General features: G+C 41.8%; 2 protein-coding genes across 6 annotated transcripts in view; one reads left to right on the top strand and one right to left on the bottom strand.

Annotated features, from left to right (window-relative positions):
* Positions 1–13: 13 nt before the first annotated feature.
* Positions 14–15,652, bottom strand: ncapg (non-SMC condensin I complex, subunit G). 3 transcript variants are annotated; one of them, XM_030415826.1, is made up of 22 exons: positions 15,548–15,652; positions 12,236–12,348; positions 10,911–11,159; positions 10,221–10,449; positions 9,678–9,823; positions 9,446–9,530; positions 8,713–8,905; positions 8,475–8,624; positions 7,132–7,272; positions 6,933–7,056; positions 6,548–6,637; positions 4,765–4,953; positions 4,519–4,629; positions 4,053–4,172; positions 3,443–3,679; positions 3,146–3,327; positions 2,867–3,032; positions 2,431–2,598; positions 951–1,074; positions 631–678; positions 425–494; positions 14–332 (listed from the first exon to the last, which is right to left on the bottom strand). In XM_030415826.1, the coding sequence occupies exons 2-22, from the start codon at positions 12,341–12,343 to the stop codon at positions 206–208; spliced, it is 3,057 nt and encodes a 1,018-aa protein (XP_030271686.1). In that variant the 5' UTR covers positions 12,344–12,348; positions 15,548–15,652; the 3' UTR covers positions 14–205. The 3 variants fall into 3 exon arrangements, with proteins under 3 accessions (XP_030271686.1, XP_030271679.1, XP_030271693.1); XM_030415819.1 differs by lacking the exon at positions 15,548–15,652 and adding an exon at positions 12,652–12,772; XM_030415833.1 differs by lacking the exon at positions 15,548–15,652 and adding an exon at positions 12,444–12,600.
* A 116-nt stretch (positions 15,653–15,768) lies between these two features.
* Positions 15,769–18,012, top strand: part of fam184b (family with sequence similarity 184 member B) — a 30,642-nt gene continuing 28,398 nt past the window's right edge. For all 3 annotated transcript variants that reach the window (XM_030415781.1, XM_030415771.1, XM_030415792.1), the window contains exon 1: positions 15,769–16,429. In XM_030415781.1, the coding sequence (XP_030271641.1) occupies positions 16,280–16,429 (150 nt within the window). In that variant the 5' untranslated portion in view covers positions 15,769–16,279. The remainder of the gene's footprint in view (positions 16,430–18,012) is intronic.

Here is an 18,012-nt window from a genome sequence, read left to right as displayed (position 1 = left end):
CAAAATGAGGACACACTTTGACATATATATTTCACTTTAATGATTAAAATGACAGAACTTGAAACATAGAAACAAAGCTACAGACGAAATATGACTAGATACAAAGAGGGGACATCAGTTGTACTAAAAGAAAAGTATGAATAGTATTAGACTGGAGCAAACTAGTTAAGAATCAGTTTTGCCCCAAGTGTTCATAACCCAACTTCTACGACACATTGGCCTCCTGGTTAATGAGGGTGTTGAGGTCCAGCTTCGTCTTCTCTAGAGCTGCAGTCTTGGCTCTCCGTGACGGACGCACCACAGGAACTGACTCTGGAACATTTTCTCCATCACTATAGCCAAAAAAAGACAAATGTGAGACAAGAAAATGGTGATGGTACTGAAGCATATATTATACACGGGTATAAACTGACTGATAACTCACCTCTCCTCTGATGACTCTGACCTCCTGCTCGGCTTTCTGCCCCCTTTGGCTGTGCAGACTTTCCTCTGACCTGTGTGCGCGCACACAAAAAAAACACTCAGACTGCTGCGTCGGTTCTTTGACTCAGGTAGACAAGAAGAGCTCTAAAAATATATTGGCGATATGAACAACTGCACTTTTAGATGAGTAAACAGAACCTGCAGTACCTCTTTTGGCTCTCTTGGCAGATTTAGATGGATCGTCTGCTGCAGCCTCTGTGGAAACATGGCACAGAAATTCACATTTTCATAGTTTCTGTTAGCTCTATTTTTGTTTTGACAGACACCAAATAGGATGCAGTACATCATTTTTAATCCACTTAGCAACATTCAGGTAATGAGACATAATCCTTTTATGGGAGGAGTTGTGACAAATGTGTAGAGTAAATCCAGTAAGACACAGGCGCTTAGCAGGTAACGTGTTATGAATGCACAGTAGGATGTCAGGTGGCCTTTTATATAGGCTGTCACTGGGTTTGAATGTTTACCATCTGCATTGACATCCAATGGCTGGAGCGCACTGGCGCTGAGAAGCTCGGCCTGTTCTTTGGAGTCCAACAGCTGATAAACCATCTTCTCCAGAGCACGGAGACACACGCGATCCTTTACCACCTGAAGAAAATGAGGATAGAAATACAAGAAATGTAACTGGAAAACATTCGAGAGGCAGATCTATAGATGCATGAAAGATTGTGGGTTTTTTTTTTGTTCTTAGACACACTAGTGAGGTTGTTTCTATAAAGAATGGCAATCTGTGGTTCTGTCGGTCTCCAACTTCGGTCCAGACTGAAATATCTCAACAATGGTTTGATGGATTGCGATGAAATCTTGTAGACATTAATGAGCTTATTCATGAATGGCACTGACTGTGGTGATCCTGACTTCCTCTTTAGTGTCACAGACAAGTTCACATTTGTGGTTTGGAGTGAAATGTCTGAACTACTATTTGATGGATTCCTATTAAAATATGGTGCATTCATCTTCCTGAGGGGGACACAACCACTCAGCAAGGATTGGAATAAGTTTGGTAATTCCTTAACCTTTCATACTATAACTTGTTCTGTAAATAGTTCTCTTACTCAATCTGAGGCTCAATTCTGAGGTGATTGTGAAAATAGTTTTCTATTAAATAATAATCTGAGCAACCTGTATCAATAGTGCTGTTCTAATGAATACTAATGAGTTAATATTAATTAAGATTCCCTTTTCCTTGTCTCAAAGTCTACAGGTTTTTTGTATGGGGTTTTTGGTCTAATGCCTGAAATAAGGTGTGTGGATACCACAGGCTTACAATGTTTACAAATTCTGTTCTTCAACATAAATTACATAATTAAATGTCTCACAATTAGATTCTGAAGCGCTTACGTGTCTTAAAAATGTGTCTACGTGACACTACAGAAGTTATCACAGACATTAAAATGTCATCAAACCAAACAGAGAGACTCATCTACTCACTAGTCCGTTTTTACAGGCTGACTTTAGTTGCAAACTGTAACTCTAGCTTTACAACTTGCTGATTGATCAATTTCTAGAAAACGTGTTGTAATTGTGTAGCAAGAGGCTAAATGTTGGTGATGTTTAGGTCATGTGACCGCAGTGTAGTCTGTTTATAGCCTAACATTAACTTTTTACTGCTAGCGATTTCATTTACGCTTCAAAAATCACAAAAGTCGTGTTCATCCGTGAAGATCATCTTGCTGAAGAAAGTGTGTGTTAACTTGTGTTCGCCACTGATCGTTTTGGGCGATATTAAAAAATGCCATTGGTTTTTGTCAAGGGAACAAGGATGAGGCTAACTATAGGGTTCACCAACAACAATACATAATCCCTACACCACTTTGTTTCAGGCTTAAATGATCAAACATCTGGTCACGACCAACTCCTGATTTAGGAACCAACCACGTCTGGCTCAAGCCCCAGTCATTTCAGATAGAGAAAAAGTGTGTGTGTGTGTGTGTGTGTGTGTACCTGCACAAGCTGCTGCAGCAGCGTCAACAGGTCTTTCCTGACAGTCTCATCTCTGCTGAGCTCCAGGTTGCTGAGAGTCTTGGCATAGACACGCACCTCAGGTGCTGTGGGGTCCTTCAGCATCTCCCCACACATACGCACCGCCAGGTAGTCATGGACACACACCTCCTGAGGACATTTGTAAGAAGTATGGACTCAATAAATGTGTTTTTGCATCTGAGCTCTTAGCAAATTAAGAAATTAAGATAAAACACATTTTAATCAAAACTGGAACTGAAGCATTCGAGACAATTTGCAGACTTCATCTGCATCTTGAAGAAATTAATATGCGGGAAGAAAACAATGTGATGGAAAGCTCAGCGCGCCAATAAAAACAAAACATTATTGAGGAATTTCTCAATGGAGATAACCCAGATTTATCAGCGGTGTTGCTTACCTCTGTGTTAGTCGAGGGTGTAATAAGTGCACTTGGACGGGTCAGCTCCACAAGTAGCTCGACCACATTGTTAATATCCACCTCAGCTAGTGGAGAGGTGGCTGGGGCATTCATCAGAGTCCGAACTGTCGGCAGAAAACTCTCCTCCACGACCTCCTGGTGGACCCTGATAGACACAAAGATACACTACTCATTAGTTCATATTGCATGACTAATAACTTCACCGAGGCAGGTAGCTGTTCTAATAACAGAAGTGTGCTCATTGTATGCTTGTGTGACCTGCTCTCGCGGGCATAGAGCTGGAAGAAGACGCCAAGGCAGTGCCGCAGCCGCGTGTCGTCCTCAGTGACAGGATTGTACCACAGCAGCACCAGACGGGAGAGCATCTTGGCACTGGAGATTCGGCCGGTGTACATGAGTTTGGCCAGGCCCTCCGCTGTCTCCGTGCGCAGGTCTGACACCTGAACATGTTGAACACACAGATGATTCCATCAAACTGTCTTCACCTGTTTCACTAAGAAAACTACATGCATACTTCTATTCTATGGCGTGACTTTTTCACCCTCAACCCCTCACCTCACTGTCCAGGAACTCTGAAAGCATCACAAGTATACTCTGTGCGCTGTCCTCAGGGGCATCTCCCCTCTCCTCCATCACCGGTGTGTCCTCCTCCTGTCTGTCTGGTGACTGGGAGGGCGGGGCCGTCTGATTGGCAGCCACTTCGGAGAGCAGCTGGAAGCCAAACAGCAGCAGCAGGTCGATGATGGCCCGCAGAGCACTGATACGGATCTTCACCTCGTCCAGCTGGGCAATCTGAAAATAAAATACACACAGGCCATTTTTAGAACTGGTGATCTGCGGTTCATTTGTGTGTTTCTGGGTCAGTGGACCAGAATTATAAAAATATGTTTCTCTTTTTAACCCTGATAGTATCCAATTTGTTTGTAAGGAACAGTTTAGCCTCAGACCTGTGGATTATCTTCAGGGTGCTGTTACAAGTAAGACTTGTTGCTGTTGAGTTTAATAAAGTTTTAAATACCGCAAATGAAAGTAAATTGACCACCGCTGTATTGGAGCAGCAGAAATCTAAAAACCTCAGCAAGTTAATGATAACATATTTATATTAATGAATTTTAGGTATAAAATGTGAATTTTATGTGTATAAAACACATAACATAACATTTACCTGTAGCAGCAGGACCATGTGGTTTTTAGCCAGCTCCTTGCTGTGCAGAGTACACGTTCCCAGACACACCACGGCCATGTTACGGACAGCAGGGTGAGCGTTTGCTATACTGGGCAGGACCTGATGGAGATGGAGAGAAGCAGCGATACCAGCCAACCTCTTAGTGATGTTGCTTCAGTCCGTGCATCCGACATGTGATGACATATACAAACAATAAGCAACAACACTGGAACAACAATGTTTTTTTTTGTCTGGGGTCTGCACAGAAAAAGCGTTTGCCCTCAGGGTTGGATCTCTGCAGCACCGCAATGCTTCACTTGATAATGTTATGTAGTGACACATTTTACCTCTGTCAAAAAATTATTAACTCCTTCAATTTGGATATTGCACATGGCCAAATTGCTATTTCGATTATATCTTGATCAGCTCTTGTGAGATATATGATGTGTGCAGTGTGGGTTCCTACCAGAGAGGACATTAAGGCGCTTATGGTGGGACCAATTCGTGTCTTGATGCTCATCTGCTTCAGCAGCTCTGCACACATCGTTAGACACCTCAGAAGAGTCTCTGGGTCATTCTGAAAAAAACACAAGGCATGTTAAGACCTTTCCTTTACTTTTTGACTCCAGGAGGAATCTCTCTGAACTATACAGGGTACATTGTATTGAATGATTAAAAACACAGCTGTGGTGCTTCCTGTGTTGTTATGTACCTTCTCCGTGCGGACGTCCTTGTCGGCCGGCTGGCTGCTCTCTGTCATTTCCTGAATGATTTGGTTCCTCTGGTTCTCAAGCTCTGCGACCGAGTTCTTAATATCTGCAGCACGGTTGAACTCCTGGGCACTGATACAGTCCTCCAGTGTTTGTTTGGCCTCCATGATCCGCACCTTCACCTCTGCGAGCTGTGGTGGAGGTGGGGACATAAACAGAAGAGGGAAGTCATTCCTCAGGTAAAGTTCACTCCTGAGGATTCCTGCCAAGATGGAAAAGTGCACTTCCAATAACAACAACATCAACAACAACACCTGAGGCTCTGGGACAGGTTACAACCCTCTAGAGGTCACTTTCCCTACCGAAAAAGGGATAGACAGAGAGCAGGTGCACAAAATGGATAGTAGTTGAACACCTGGGCTAGAATGGACCTCCTCTGTAGCTGTGGGTACCTTACATCATATCAGTGGTTGTTGATTATATGGATTGAGATTCACTTCTGAGGCCAAAAGTTGTTGTGAGCAATCCTTCTGTGACCGTTTGTGTTTCACTTGAGGTTAAATCAGGACTAAATATGTGGAAGCAAAACAGATAAAATGGAAAACTATTGGACCTGGACACACCAGGCAAAGACCAGATTGGCTTACATAACATGCATCTTCCACCTGAGTGCATAAAATTGCTTTGCCTCAAAATACAAACCATCTGCCAGCTGTAGGTACAGAGACAAAGAGAAGTAGAAAGAGGGAATGTAAACAGAGCCCAGAATACCAGAGAAGATGTTGAAATCAAAGAAAATAAGTAAGTTTGTGGGTTGTCTCAGTATTAGAACATGTAATCCGATGTCAACTATTAAATTAATTTTCAAATATCTTAATATTCAGTTCATTTGTCCAAATTCTCAGATCCCAGCTTCTAAAATGTGAATATTTTCAGGTTTCTTAACCGTCTATGCAAGTAAAAGGGAATACCTTTTGGTTGTGATGAAACAAGACATCTGAGGACGTCATCTTGGGCTTTGAGAAACACTATGTGAACATTTTACACTGTGTTCTGACACCATTTCAGACTTTATGGAACACAAAACTAATCAATTAATCGAAAAGATCATCGACAAATTAACAGACAATGAAAATAATAGTTAGCAATAGTAGCACAAAGTGAACAAGGTGTTAATTGGAAAGGAGAACTGAATATCCTTTTGGAGGAATTAATCTCTCTGCAGCCTGCCGCCTTACCTCTCTGAGCTGCTCCATCACTACGCTCCTGCCCGGTGCCTCAGGTCAGCTGACCAGCTGCTCCTGGAGGTACCGAGGTCTAAGCGGAAGCTCAGAGGGGAAAGAGCCTTTTCTATCGCCGGTCCCAAACTTTGGAACGCCCTCCCGCTCCATGTCAGACAAGCCCCCTCACTGTCCATTTTTAAAACGTATCTTAAAACCCATTTTTATTCCTTGCCCTTCAACCCAGCTTGAGACTCTGCTGTTGTTTAGTGTTTTAATGTCTTATTGTTTTTATTGTTTTAACATTTTTATTATTTTATTGTTTTTTATTTATTTTATTCTATTTGTTGTTTCCTATGTTTTATGTACAGCACTTTGTCCCAGCTGCGGCTGCTTAAAGCGCTTTATAAATAAAGTTGAGTTGAGTTGAGTAATAATTTTAACGTTTCTCCCAAATAAAAAACCTGTTAATGCGCAAATATGTGATATTATCCTCTATTCAAAAAGGTAGTTGGAAAGGATCTAATAGATGGTGGGTGCTTTCGTCTGGCAGAGTATTCCCCACCTGGACCTGCTGCCGACGGCTCTCGTTCTGGTCCACCAGCTGACTGGCCTCCATGATGGGTTCCCGCACATCAGAGATGATTTCTGCCACCTGTGTAACACAAAGCCAGCTGATTCAGACACCCGCCTTTGTGGTAATGACAGCAGCACTGAAAGGAAAATCTGTTTCATTTTAATCTCACACAAAAGACCTTCAGTAGCATAGGACAATTCAATGAATAATAATTTCCCTCTTTTATATTTCCCATTCGTCTTGAACTGTACTGACAATTTAATTTATGAAAGGATATAACTGATATGTGAGGGAAAAAGCACAGTTCGGATTAAATGAACACTAAGTTTGCAGCAGTGAGAGACTTCTGATTTAGGTGTAAGATATAACTTACGGTCTGGATCCGTCTGTGGTCATCAAAAATGAGGCTGAGGAGTTTCTCAGTGAGAAGGGAAACCAGGGAGGAAGGAGTCTGTGGAAGAGCCAACATCTCCTGCAGGACGGCCAACACACGCTTTCTAAAAAACACACGGTATAATAAGTCTGAGTGCAAATGACAGGCTCAACTTCACAACTCCTCTTCTTCGTCTTACCGTCCGCCCTCCTCATTGGTGTCTAGACATCCGATGAGATGAATGAGCTGTTGGGAGATGAACTCCTTGGTCATGACCAGCTCCAGCTGGTTGAAGTCAGCCCTCTGTTCCTCTGACAGAAGAGGCACTGCCTTCAGATATCTACAATAGTCAGAGACAAGAGTCAGATAACGACAGCTCTGAGAGCACAGTCAGATTAGATAATGCAGCTACACACCTAATAACAGCAAAGACCAAATTAAGGTTGTCAATTAATGACAGAATCACACTGGTACAACTCAGCATAAATAACAAAATTATATTTAAATGCAAATACTGCAACAGCGTAGACACGAGCACTATCACAAGCCACAGAGACACGGCTATCAGTTTGCTATGAGGGATTTATACAAACCTGCAACCTATTAAAAACTAATTAAAACCGTGTTTTATGAGCAGATTAATGTTAAGCGTGCCACTCAGTTACAGCAAATTTAATTAAGGTGCTTTTCACACAACAGCATCACACACATTAGGCAGGTGGTAAAACAGCAGAATGCTCCAACACTGATGTATAAACAGGAAAATATTTAAAATAAGGATTTAAAAAATAAGAATAAGGAGTTTGAATTTTTGTTCTGTATATGATTGCATCTGACTTTGATCAGATCAGTTAGCATATCTCGCCAGGTTAGAAGCAGTAAGTTGGCCACACAGTTACATACAGAAAGAGCTCCTCTGAGAACACCGGACCTGCCGTCAGATACCTGAGTGACAACAAGGTCGTTATGGCAACCGTATAGGTGTGTGCAAATATTTTGAGCAAATATTAAAGGATAGGTTCACAATTGTGTAAGTTGGTCTCCAAACAATAGTCAGTTGCCCATGTGATCTGTGAAACACGGTTTACTTGTTGCAATAATTCCTCTTGTTTATACTGGAAATATTAAATATCTAGTGTAAGTTATAGGGGACAGTCCATGAATGTCTCATCCTGACTTTGGATAAAGTTGATTGATGATTATAGCAAGAAAAACCTGTTTCAGTGTTAAGATGGTCACTTGATAGTTTTAAAGAAAATTGTGAACCCATGTCTTCACTACAAGAATAATTCATATATCTAATGTTTGTTAATCCATGCAAGGAGACTACAAATATGACATGACACTTAAGTAGTGGAGTGAGTGATGATGTACATGAAACATCAGATTATGTGGAAAAACATACATTTGAGGAGTATAATCAAATTCAAGCATATTCATAAACTTGAATAGATAACGGTTAAAACTGAGCACGACATGAACTTGTACAAAGAACATCCGACAGCAATCAATCTATACTTGTAATCCAGTTTTATCTCTTACCCGTAGAGGTAGTCGGCATAAGTGGCAGCATCCGGTAACACTTGCTCCAGCATTTCATCACCATTGTCTCCTTTAGCCTTGATGAACTCGCACAGAGCTCTCCAGTAAAGCACATTCTCACAGGAAAGTGAGTCCACTGGGATCAGCTTCCTGTTGGAAAAAAAACCCACACAAAATCTCTCACACCAGCACATTTAATTAAATAGGTCACCTGTGAGAGACACAGTGTGGGGTGTACCTGTTGTCGAGCTGCACTCTGTTCTGCAGAAGTTCTTCAGTGGCTGTGCCTGTGAAGATGGCTTTCAGTGTGTCGAGAGCTGTTTCTGCACAGTTCTCTACATCCAGCCTGTGGAGCATCTCTATGACGTTACCGTCCAGCCGAACCAGCCAGGCCGGCAGCAGACGAGAACAAAGCACCTCCCTAACCGCTTCTACAACACACACACAGCCAGTCAGACATGTTGAATGGGCACAATGGAATTTAGATCTTGAATAATCTAATCTAAAGAATTAGAAGAATTTGGTTTAGGAATGAAGATGTGAGTCAGACATAAAAAAATATATATGATGATGTGATATCTGCTGGGGTCTGTACCAAACGAGCATTTTTTCTTAGGCAGTCTTCTGTGGCACAACAATGCTTCATTTATAAAATGGAGATGTATTTCATTTATATGAAACAAAATATGATTTGCAATTTGCCACCCTAATGTTTATAATTTTCTGAATTTCTGTTGATTTTGAAGCAAAAAATCACTGATTCATACAATTCAAATTTGACCTTGTGTTTTTAATATCATTGAATTCTGGACTGCTGACAACAACATATCAAGATGTCGTCGTAGGCTCTGAAAATTGCAGGATTCCATGATAGTAAAAATAAGTCCATGATGTTTTTTTGCTTACAAATATTTGATTTGTCAGTGTAAATGTAAATGTCTCGCACACAGAGGCACAGAAACCACCATTACCAGAAGTGTCACGGAGGCCCTGCTGCAGCAAACTAACTCTCTGTGCGATGGTCAAAGCTTTAATGTGAACCTTGTCAGCCAGAACCTGAAAGACAAAACAAAGCATGAGTTCTTTAGGAGCTCAAGAAAACAAGTGTTGAAAACAAGTCAGATCAAGACAGCAACTTCATTATGTTGACGTACTTGGCGTGTGTATTCATATATGTGTATCACATCATTTTACAGTGGCTACCTGGTAGGCTAGTTTGCGGACGTTCTCTTTGATGTCCCGGGTGCGCTTGATTACTTTAGGGAGGGTACGAGGAGACATTGCGATGCAGGAAAGAACAGCACGTCGCACCTCAGCATTTGTATCGTTTTCCAGTATCAACATATAGGCTGAACAGGTGAAAGAAAGATCATTTAACAGTTAGAGGGTCAATAAAAAGGAGTAGGATACAAAAACATGCATATCAAATCAAACAAAACAAAAGCTACTTCAAACACTGGTAATTAATGATTATACTAACAATACAGGGCCACTTTACAAGAATACAGTTGTACTCACTGACTCACTGGTCAAGTGTCTTAAAGTAGATATAACACAACAGATAATGGCTGTTTGGGTTCGAACACACAATTTTAAATAATGATGGGATGAAAAAGTAGTTTCAAAGAAATATAAGCCTATTTTTGCAGCGTATTTAAAACAATGATAGCTATATTCTTAACAGACAAAAAATGTGGAGTGTTTTGTCACTTTAAAAGAAAAAAAACTTTGAACATAAAAACAAACCGTTGATGGTTGGACAGTCAGGATCCTTTGGCTGCTGTAGGCGCGTCATGGCCAGAGCAGCCTGAATCCTCACATTAGGGAACTTGTCAGTGACACGGACCAGCATAGCTTGATGGATGCGATCAAAGAGGTCGTCGTCGATCTGGGCATTCTCCGCCATGCTGCCCAGCAACTTGTTGATCAGCTGGCACACACGGAAACGCACTGCATGACTGTTGGCTTTATGAGACTGAGAAGAAAGGATGGCAGAAATAGTCCGAACAGTTTCGGAAAGGAAGTGAGACAGAAGTTTGGGGGGAAAATGGAGGGAGAAGAGCAGACATGAAACAAAGGAAAGAGGATGAGCAGAAGAGAAAAATGAGTCGCATACCACAGGAGATTGTAGGAGTGAGAAACAGATGGAGTTCAACATGAAGAGAGAGGAGACAGATGGGACAGGACAAAACAAGATTAAGGCGCAGCAGAGACATCAATCACAACAGAGCTTCTCTGCACAGCGAATGTTCACCAGAGAGGTTTTTGCTGTAGAATAAATATTGAGCTAAACAGATTTCTTTAGGGAAAAAAAAAAAACCTTTACTGCAAATGATAAACACTTATGTGTCACAAAGTTGACCTGTAAGCATTTAGCACACATAGAACAAACAAAGTCTAATTTGCATGCATACACTTCTGTGTTAATGTTTATACCTCCAACAGGAAGTTGAAGATGAAACTCAGAAATGGGTGATCATCCTCTTCATCGTCTTCTTCATCCTCTTCCTCTCCGTTCTCTTGCTGTTCCTCCTCCTCATCCGTTTTAGGTGGAGACTGGAAACTCGTGGCGAACCTTGCAACAAACTCGATGACATTTTCAACTGTAGGTTCACGCTTGTAGACAATCATGGCGTACTTCAGGTAGTGGACAAACTCCTCATGGAACAGGGTCTTGTCCTCAAGCTGACACAAGAGAAGGAGGATGTCATAAGTAACATGTGACAGGAAAAACAACAGTTTAGGTTGAAAATAAAACAGTTACAGCATTGCTCCTTTACAACAGGAAAGATAACCATCCAGACCTCTCAGGTCATCTTACGGTCCTCAGAAAAAATAAAATAAAATAAAATAAGACACACACAATGAAGCAGCACTCAGTTTCTAAGCATCTCATAAGATAAGCTCCGATCAGGTAATACTTTAATAACCCTGGAGGAAATTCTTCTGCCAGAGAATGCTCAAAATTACAGCGAAATAAGAATAGAATTCAAAAAACAGACTACTAATAAAGACTAATAATAAAAAGTGTACAAGATAATATTGGGTAAGCGAATGCTGACATTGTTGCAAAAAAGAATAACAATCAAAAATAAAATAAGGTAACTACAACAACTATAAAATAGAATAGATAGTAGGTATACAATTTTATTGAGAAGAGTAATGAAAGGCAATACTGCACATGATATTAGAAATATTGCACCTGATTTTTTTCAACCTAGAACTGGAAATTATACTGGGAAGAGTAATATTTCACATAATGTACATATTCATGTTTAATGATAAATATATCTGTGCTCCAACTTAAAGTTAGGGTTGGTTTTCATTTGGCATTTACTTTACTTAAGCTATATTTAGATAAACATATTCAAACTCAAACCTTATTTCATATTCTTCTGTTTATTCCCTCTTGATTGCTTTTAAATCCTACTTGAGTCCTTCCATAATGCCTTCTTCTTCTTCTAATTACTCTTTTAGACATACCGTGTGATGTTTCAATTGCCCTGTTGTTGAAAGATGCTCTGAAGAAAAATTTATTTTTCCTCTCAAAAAATGATTATATTCAATGATGTTACTGAGAGATTTGCCCTACATGAACCAACTTTTAGAGGAATGTGAGGCTATCCACACCTAGAAAAGACTATCTGGTTTTTTTGAACAAGACATCTTACAGACATGCATCTAAACCATGAGAAAGTGTGGTAAATGAAAGATAAACACTGCAGAGACAGGACATAATAGCTTCACACAGCAGGACGTACCTTGATGTAGCGGCTCTTCAGGCTCGCCACCAGCTTTGCCTTGTTATTGTGGCCCTTCTGAGCGCGCTGAAACGCCTCTTTAATGTCTATTTCATTGTCCGCAGTCATCTTTCCTTCACACAAAACCGAGATAGAAGACAGAATCATTCCAACAGTCGTATAAACCTTCCTCGCAGTTACTTGAACACACTTTCAGTAACGTATTTACTGGAGGCTAACGACAGCAGCCTGCTGGTCTCTGGAGCCTCATTAGCTAATCAGCACCACCTCGACCCAACTCCCACAGAAACAAGCAGGGAAACAACGTAACCTTAGCAAAGCCGTGTGGGATTAAGTTGCCTAGAGACACTTTAAATTGTCTCAATTAATGCAGACGCTCTGAATAATACGATTTATCATCAGTTTCAAAAACGTACCTTTTCCTGTTTTCTTCTCGCAACTGCCGCCTATTTTTAAATTCAACTGCAGTGCGGTCTCGCGAGAACTGAAACGTGTATACGTAATGACGTCTACGGTTTACGTAGATTTTTTTGCCCTGAGTTTAACCTGCCAGGCGGCTTTATCGATCAGTGCAAATGTAGCGGAGCTGAAACATAACATTGATTTGTCAGTCAGCCGATCAACAAAAAAACTAATAAACTGTTCAGATAATTGACAAATTAATCGTGTAAATACTTTTATTACCCTGATTTTAACAACCGGAGATTTACTGCCTTTCTCTGTTTTTGTTTTACTTATTGTGAACACGAGGGGCTTTTAGGTCTGGTCACGCAAAACCAGAAAACTACTTATTTTACGATTTTCTGACTTTTCATTTATTAAATGATCACCACGTCAAGTGAGAGATGAATTGATATAAAAGAAAAGTGAAGATTTACCCTAGCCTGAAAATCGTATCCTGTTTTAATAAAGGTTCAAATGGATTATTTAAGCCTTTTTGAGCCTGTTGAGTAATTATGCTAAAATATATTTTACAATATTTTTTGGAAAACAATGTATGGTTTGTTTGAGCCTTACATGTTAGTGTTGCCTATGGGTATCAATTGAGGGAAAATCGTGCCCACTATATGAAGGCACTGAAACAGCACAGACATCGTGGAATTATATTAACAATTAGTTTACAACACTCACGTTAGACATGCTTTGGTCGGGTAATTGTGATATGTTATCTTAAAGCATAGAATCAGGTAATTGTGTGGTGTAATTGTGATTGGATGAATGAAATCAGCAATCACAAGTCTGCTTATATTTCATGTCCTATATTTGAGCCATATAGACCAGTAGTGTACAACCCCTTTGTCTGTGTCGTGATGTCCAAGGCAGCAGCTGCCAAGCAGCTGTGGAGCACTCACAGCAGTTCACCCATGGAAAGGGCAGGAGAAACCATTTCCACAGGCGTACAGGGCACCTTGTTTTATGTCAACAGAAGCCATCTATCTCTGGAAATCAATTTAATATAGAGGGTCCTCCATCAGGCTTCTGCTCTAGACCTGCGTGCCTGTGGACGTAGGATTATCTGAGAGGTGTATTATCATATCAAATATTTATGCTGGTGGAAGCAGGGGCTAAAAGTCTCTCCATTAGTCCATACACCTGCAATGTTATGAGCCAAAAAAATGTGAAAGGACAGCCTTGAGTGCTTCTGTAAATCCACGGACACACACACTGGGTGCTCCTAAGACATCTAAATGCTTCCCAGAGAGAAACACCGCCCTGTGTTAAACTGCTTAAACATTCAATCATCAAAGTTCATTATCCATTATCCTGCTCTCATTTAGTACAGCCCAATATTTATAGTTTGCAGTCGCTCCATCAAACACAGAGACTGATGTACACATTAAAGATGTTTAAAGTCATATAATGTACTGTACATCTTTCTGTGACAAAGTCTAGATTACACACCGGGCAAAGCAGGCAAATGCCCAGGGGCCTCAGACACCACAGAGGCCCCCGGAAGCTGCAGGTTCACAATGTACAATTTAGTTTGTGATCATTTGAGTAACAGCAAATTAGTTTGGGCAAATGCACCGCTAAGGTACTAAGGCTGGTCCTGTTGTGTCCTGAGGCCTCAGTATACTTCACACAAAGTAGGTCAAAAGATGGGACCGCATCTAGAGATAAAACTGTTTATAGCTCTTCCAAAATGCAACACCCGTCACCCTCTGCCTCCCTAATCTCTCTCCAAGAACTCAGTGTCTTTAGTCACGAATGCAATGAATCGTACAAACGGGCACCGCAGCACACACTTTTGGACAGTCCCGCCTCGAAGGCATTCTTGGTGTTGCACTCAGTTGTATAAATGAAAACTGATGGAAGAATGAAAAAAGAAGTTCTCAAGAAAAGAAGTTCACAGCGTAACTCACAAAACAATGCAATTTGTGATGTGTGTTGCCCACAATAACAGTAGTATCACCAATATACGGTACTACACTGTGGCATCAGTTTAATTTGTCATGAACTGAGATGAAACTACATCATCACCAACATTGACTGCAATGTGTCCATGTCCATGTGTGACATCAAAGATTGAATTGTCAGAAAGCAGAACAGATACAGTACTCAATGTCATGTGAAGTTGGGCTCAATCAAAGAAGTCAGCTCCACAAGTAGTTATGCAGTCGTGACTCGAACTGACAAGAGGAATCTATTAAAATATATAAAATATTTGCCTCTTAAATGTAGTAAAGTGGAATAGTAAAGTAGCTGAAAATGTAAATACTCAAGTAAAGTACAAATACCTCAAAATTGCACTTAAGTACAGCACTTGATGGACTCTGGAAGAGGAACCACCCCACAGTTACAAAAAGCTCATTCTAAAGTAATAAAAACGCCTAAATCCTACACATTGAACCTTTAACACTTGAATAAAATGTGTACAGCTGGACAATGAACAAGGTAAAATAATATACTGCACGACTTTTGATAAAAATTAGATACACATTATGTATTTTTTCAAAAAAACAATAACATCTGACTTGGGAGGATACATTCAAACTGTAAATATCCTGTTCATTACATCTCGGAGGTTGTGTTCAGACGGAGGAGCTGTACAGACCACATTTGAAAAAGGGAAGACTGCAACCATAAAGGCCAACGAGCCAGACTGATGAAAAACATGATACAAATTTTAAAAAAAGAATTAAAAAAAATATACTTTAGTATAGTTATCACATGCGATACAACATTTGACTCCAAAATGTGGTGAAGTGCAAGTATAAAGTAGAGGAAAATGAAATTACTCAAGTACAAGCACCTAAAAAGGATACTTGAGTAAATGTACTCAGTTACATTCCATCACTGTACAACATGTACCTCATCAGGAGTATCATACAGGCCTGTGATGTGTTGCTGTTCAGTGCTGAGCTCATATACTCAGTGTCTTGTGTTTACGGTATCTGGCTGATGGAGTAAAAAAAAAAATCACACGACCGGACCCCAGAGACCCCCCACCTCCCCTGTCCACCTCCTCCTCCCCTCCACCCGGTGATCGGCATTGATACAGCAGCGCCGGTAGGGGCGGGGCAGCACTGCAGCAGTGCGCCTCTCTCTCCAGCTGTCTCCGGTAATGTTCCACAGGATACACACGCCCCTCTCCGCCCCTGCCGCGAGACAGGTGGTTGGACCGTACGCCTTCATCCTCGAGCGCTCCCTCTTATAATAAAAAAAAAAATCAACAACATATCTGTGGACAGCGGGGAAGGGTCGGCTGACGCGAGCGCGTCCCCGATGGACTTCCAGCGTGTGACCTCCGCGATCACCGGGCGGATAGCGGGAGAGGGGGGCGACAACCGGAACGCACGAGGAGAGCCCCGCCGACCTACTACCAAATGTTCTCCAGCGAATCGCGCGAGCTGCTGTTCACGGGCGGGGGTCTACCGACAGAGGAATGAGATGCACGAGTAAAAAGTTGACACGATTCTGGTGGGGAATTCACATCTGAGAGAGAGAGAGAGAGAGAGGGAGGGAGGGAGAGAGGGAGAGGCGGCGGGATCATTTGTCACTATCCTCCCGGTCTGGAAAGTTCCCTTCGGAGGGGGGTTCATTATGGCTTCAGGCGCTGGAAAGGCTGCACAGCCCCCCGGGCCGGGCTCCGCCGTCAACGGGACTGCGGCAGAGTTCGCGAACATCGAGCAGGAGCTGTACGACTACCAGATGCACAGCAAGATGTGCAAGAAGATCGCCCAGCTCACCAAGGTAAGACCCGCCGGTGACACCGGGAGAGGCGCGCCGCCGCCGGACGCGCCGCCACTGAATGCGTCTCCGGCTGATTGGATGATCCGATGGCTGCCATCGAAACACGATTATACTGAGGAGGCGACCTGGGATCATGTTGTGATAGATGCCTTATACCTACAGACATCAGGGCACACGTATCAAAATATTAAACATGATCAATTAAAGATTAACCAAAGAGTAGAAAAATGAAATAAAACCCCGTGTAACAGACGAGCGCCGTGTTATAAATCATCTTCATCTCTTGGGATAATGATTGGAAAAACTTGGATCAGGGTTCATCCGTCTTCGTGACTGACACAGTGATCAGACATCAGTAGGTGTAGGCTGCAGATCTTCAGCGGCTTGAGAGACAAATCTGTTAGACGAGCAGCAATTAGGAGCGCTGTAATTATCAGCCAACTAATGGATAGTCCTCGACATGCATCGATTTTGTAGCTCAGACTGTTAAATGTAAAGAAAATAAATACAAATAAACTGCACATCGCAGCCCAAAGTGATTATTTTTTTTCTTTGTCTGACCAAGAGATGAAAAATATAAACGAGACTGATCAAGTGAAAAGCAGCAGAATCCTTCACGGAGGAAGCAACATTTGTGACGAAATTCAACAATTAAGAAGCATTTTTGGACAACAATTACAGTTATTTTCTTTATCATCAAAACATGGAGCTGTATATCTTCCCCCATCAGTGTGCAGCAGGGATGCCTGACAGCTGCAGCAGCACCAGCAGCCGCTCTGCTTTTTCATACAGTAAGCGTTGCTATATGGGGATTCTCCCTCTCTATCTATCTCTGGTGCACAATAATGCTTACAGAGGCAGGGCATGACCCACAGCTTGTTGAGCTATGACAATTACTGATGACTGTGCAGTTCCACTCCTCCTCTACGGCTTCACCTCTGTGCAGCCTGTACTGTAGGTGTGTGTGTGTGTGCGTGCGTGTGTTGGATGCGATGTCCTGCTGCAGTTTGTGTGTGTGTTTGTTCTGAGAGCTTCTTCTTTGGACTCACAAACAAAGATGACACAGATGAGGGGTCAGCACTTGTGTCTGTGCTTGTTAGGGGGATTCTTTTTTTTTGCGAGCCTAGTTCCTCCACCTCTCATGCCTCTCTGCTCCTTCCATCCTCATAAAGAAAAAAGAAGAAGAAGAAGCCTGGACTTCTCTCTCTCTCTATCTCTCTCTCTCACTCTCTGTCTCGCTCCTCTTGAAACTTTATGCAAGCCCTTGTCAGAGTGCTTTAGCCGTTTGATGACCGCAGTAAATAAATCCCCCCCAAAACCCTGGCGAGCTGATGAAATATAAGAAGAATCATCAAATTAGATATTTGGCGTAAGCGTTTTTCTCTGAGCTTTGGGACGCTGGACATGTGACACATGGTTTATTTGAGTGTTTTTGGGGTGGGGGTGGGGGTAGGGGGGTGCTGAGGAGAGGAAGTGGGTCAGCTGTGGTAACCTTATATATTTAATAACCCCTGCTCTCTGCATGGAGGCTGCCACACACACACACACACACACACACACACACACGTACTCAACACACCTCC

The sequence above is a fragment of the Sparus aurata genome, chromosome 1 (genome assembly GCF_900880675.1).
Source record: "Sparus aurata chromosome 1, fSpaAur1.1, whole genome shotgun sequence".
Classification (NCBI taxonomy): domain Eukaryota; kingdom Metazoa; phylum Chordata; class Actinopteri; order Spariformes; family Sparidae; genus Sparus; species Sparus aurata.
This window is presented reverse-complemented; position numbering and strand designations above follow the sequence as displayed.

Bases quoted from the DNA above. Each gene is read 5' to 3' on its own strand.
- ncapg (XM_030415826.1), bottom strand. From the start codon at position 12,343: ATGACTGCGGACAATGAAATAGACATTAAAGAGGCGTTTCAGCGCGCT. The intron at 6,638-6,932 runs GTAAGTTATATC...TGTGTTACACAG, and splicing joins ACCACAGACGGATCCAGACC to GTGGCAGAAATCATCTCTGA. The intron at 3,680-4,052 runs GTAAATGTTATG...TTTTATTTTCAG, and splicing joins ACATGGTCCTGCTGCTACAG to ATTGCCCAGCTGGACGAGGT.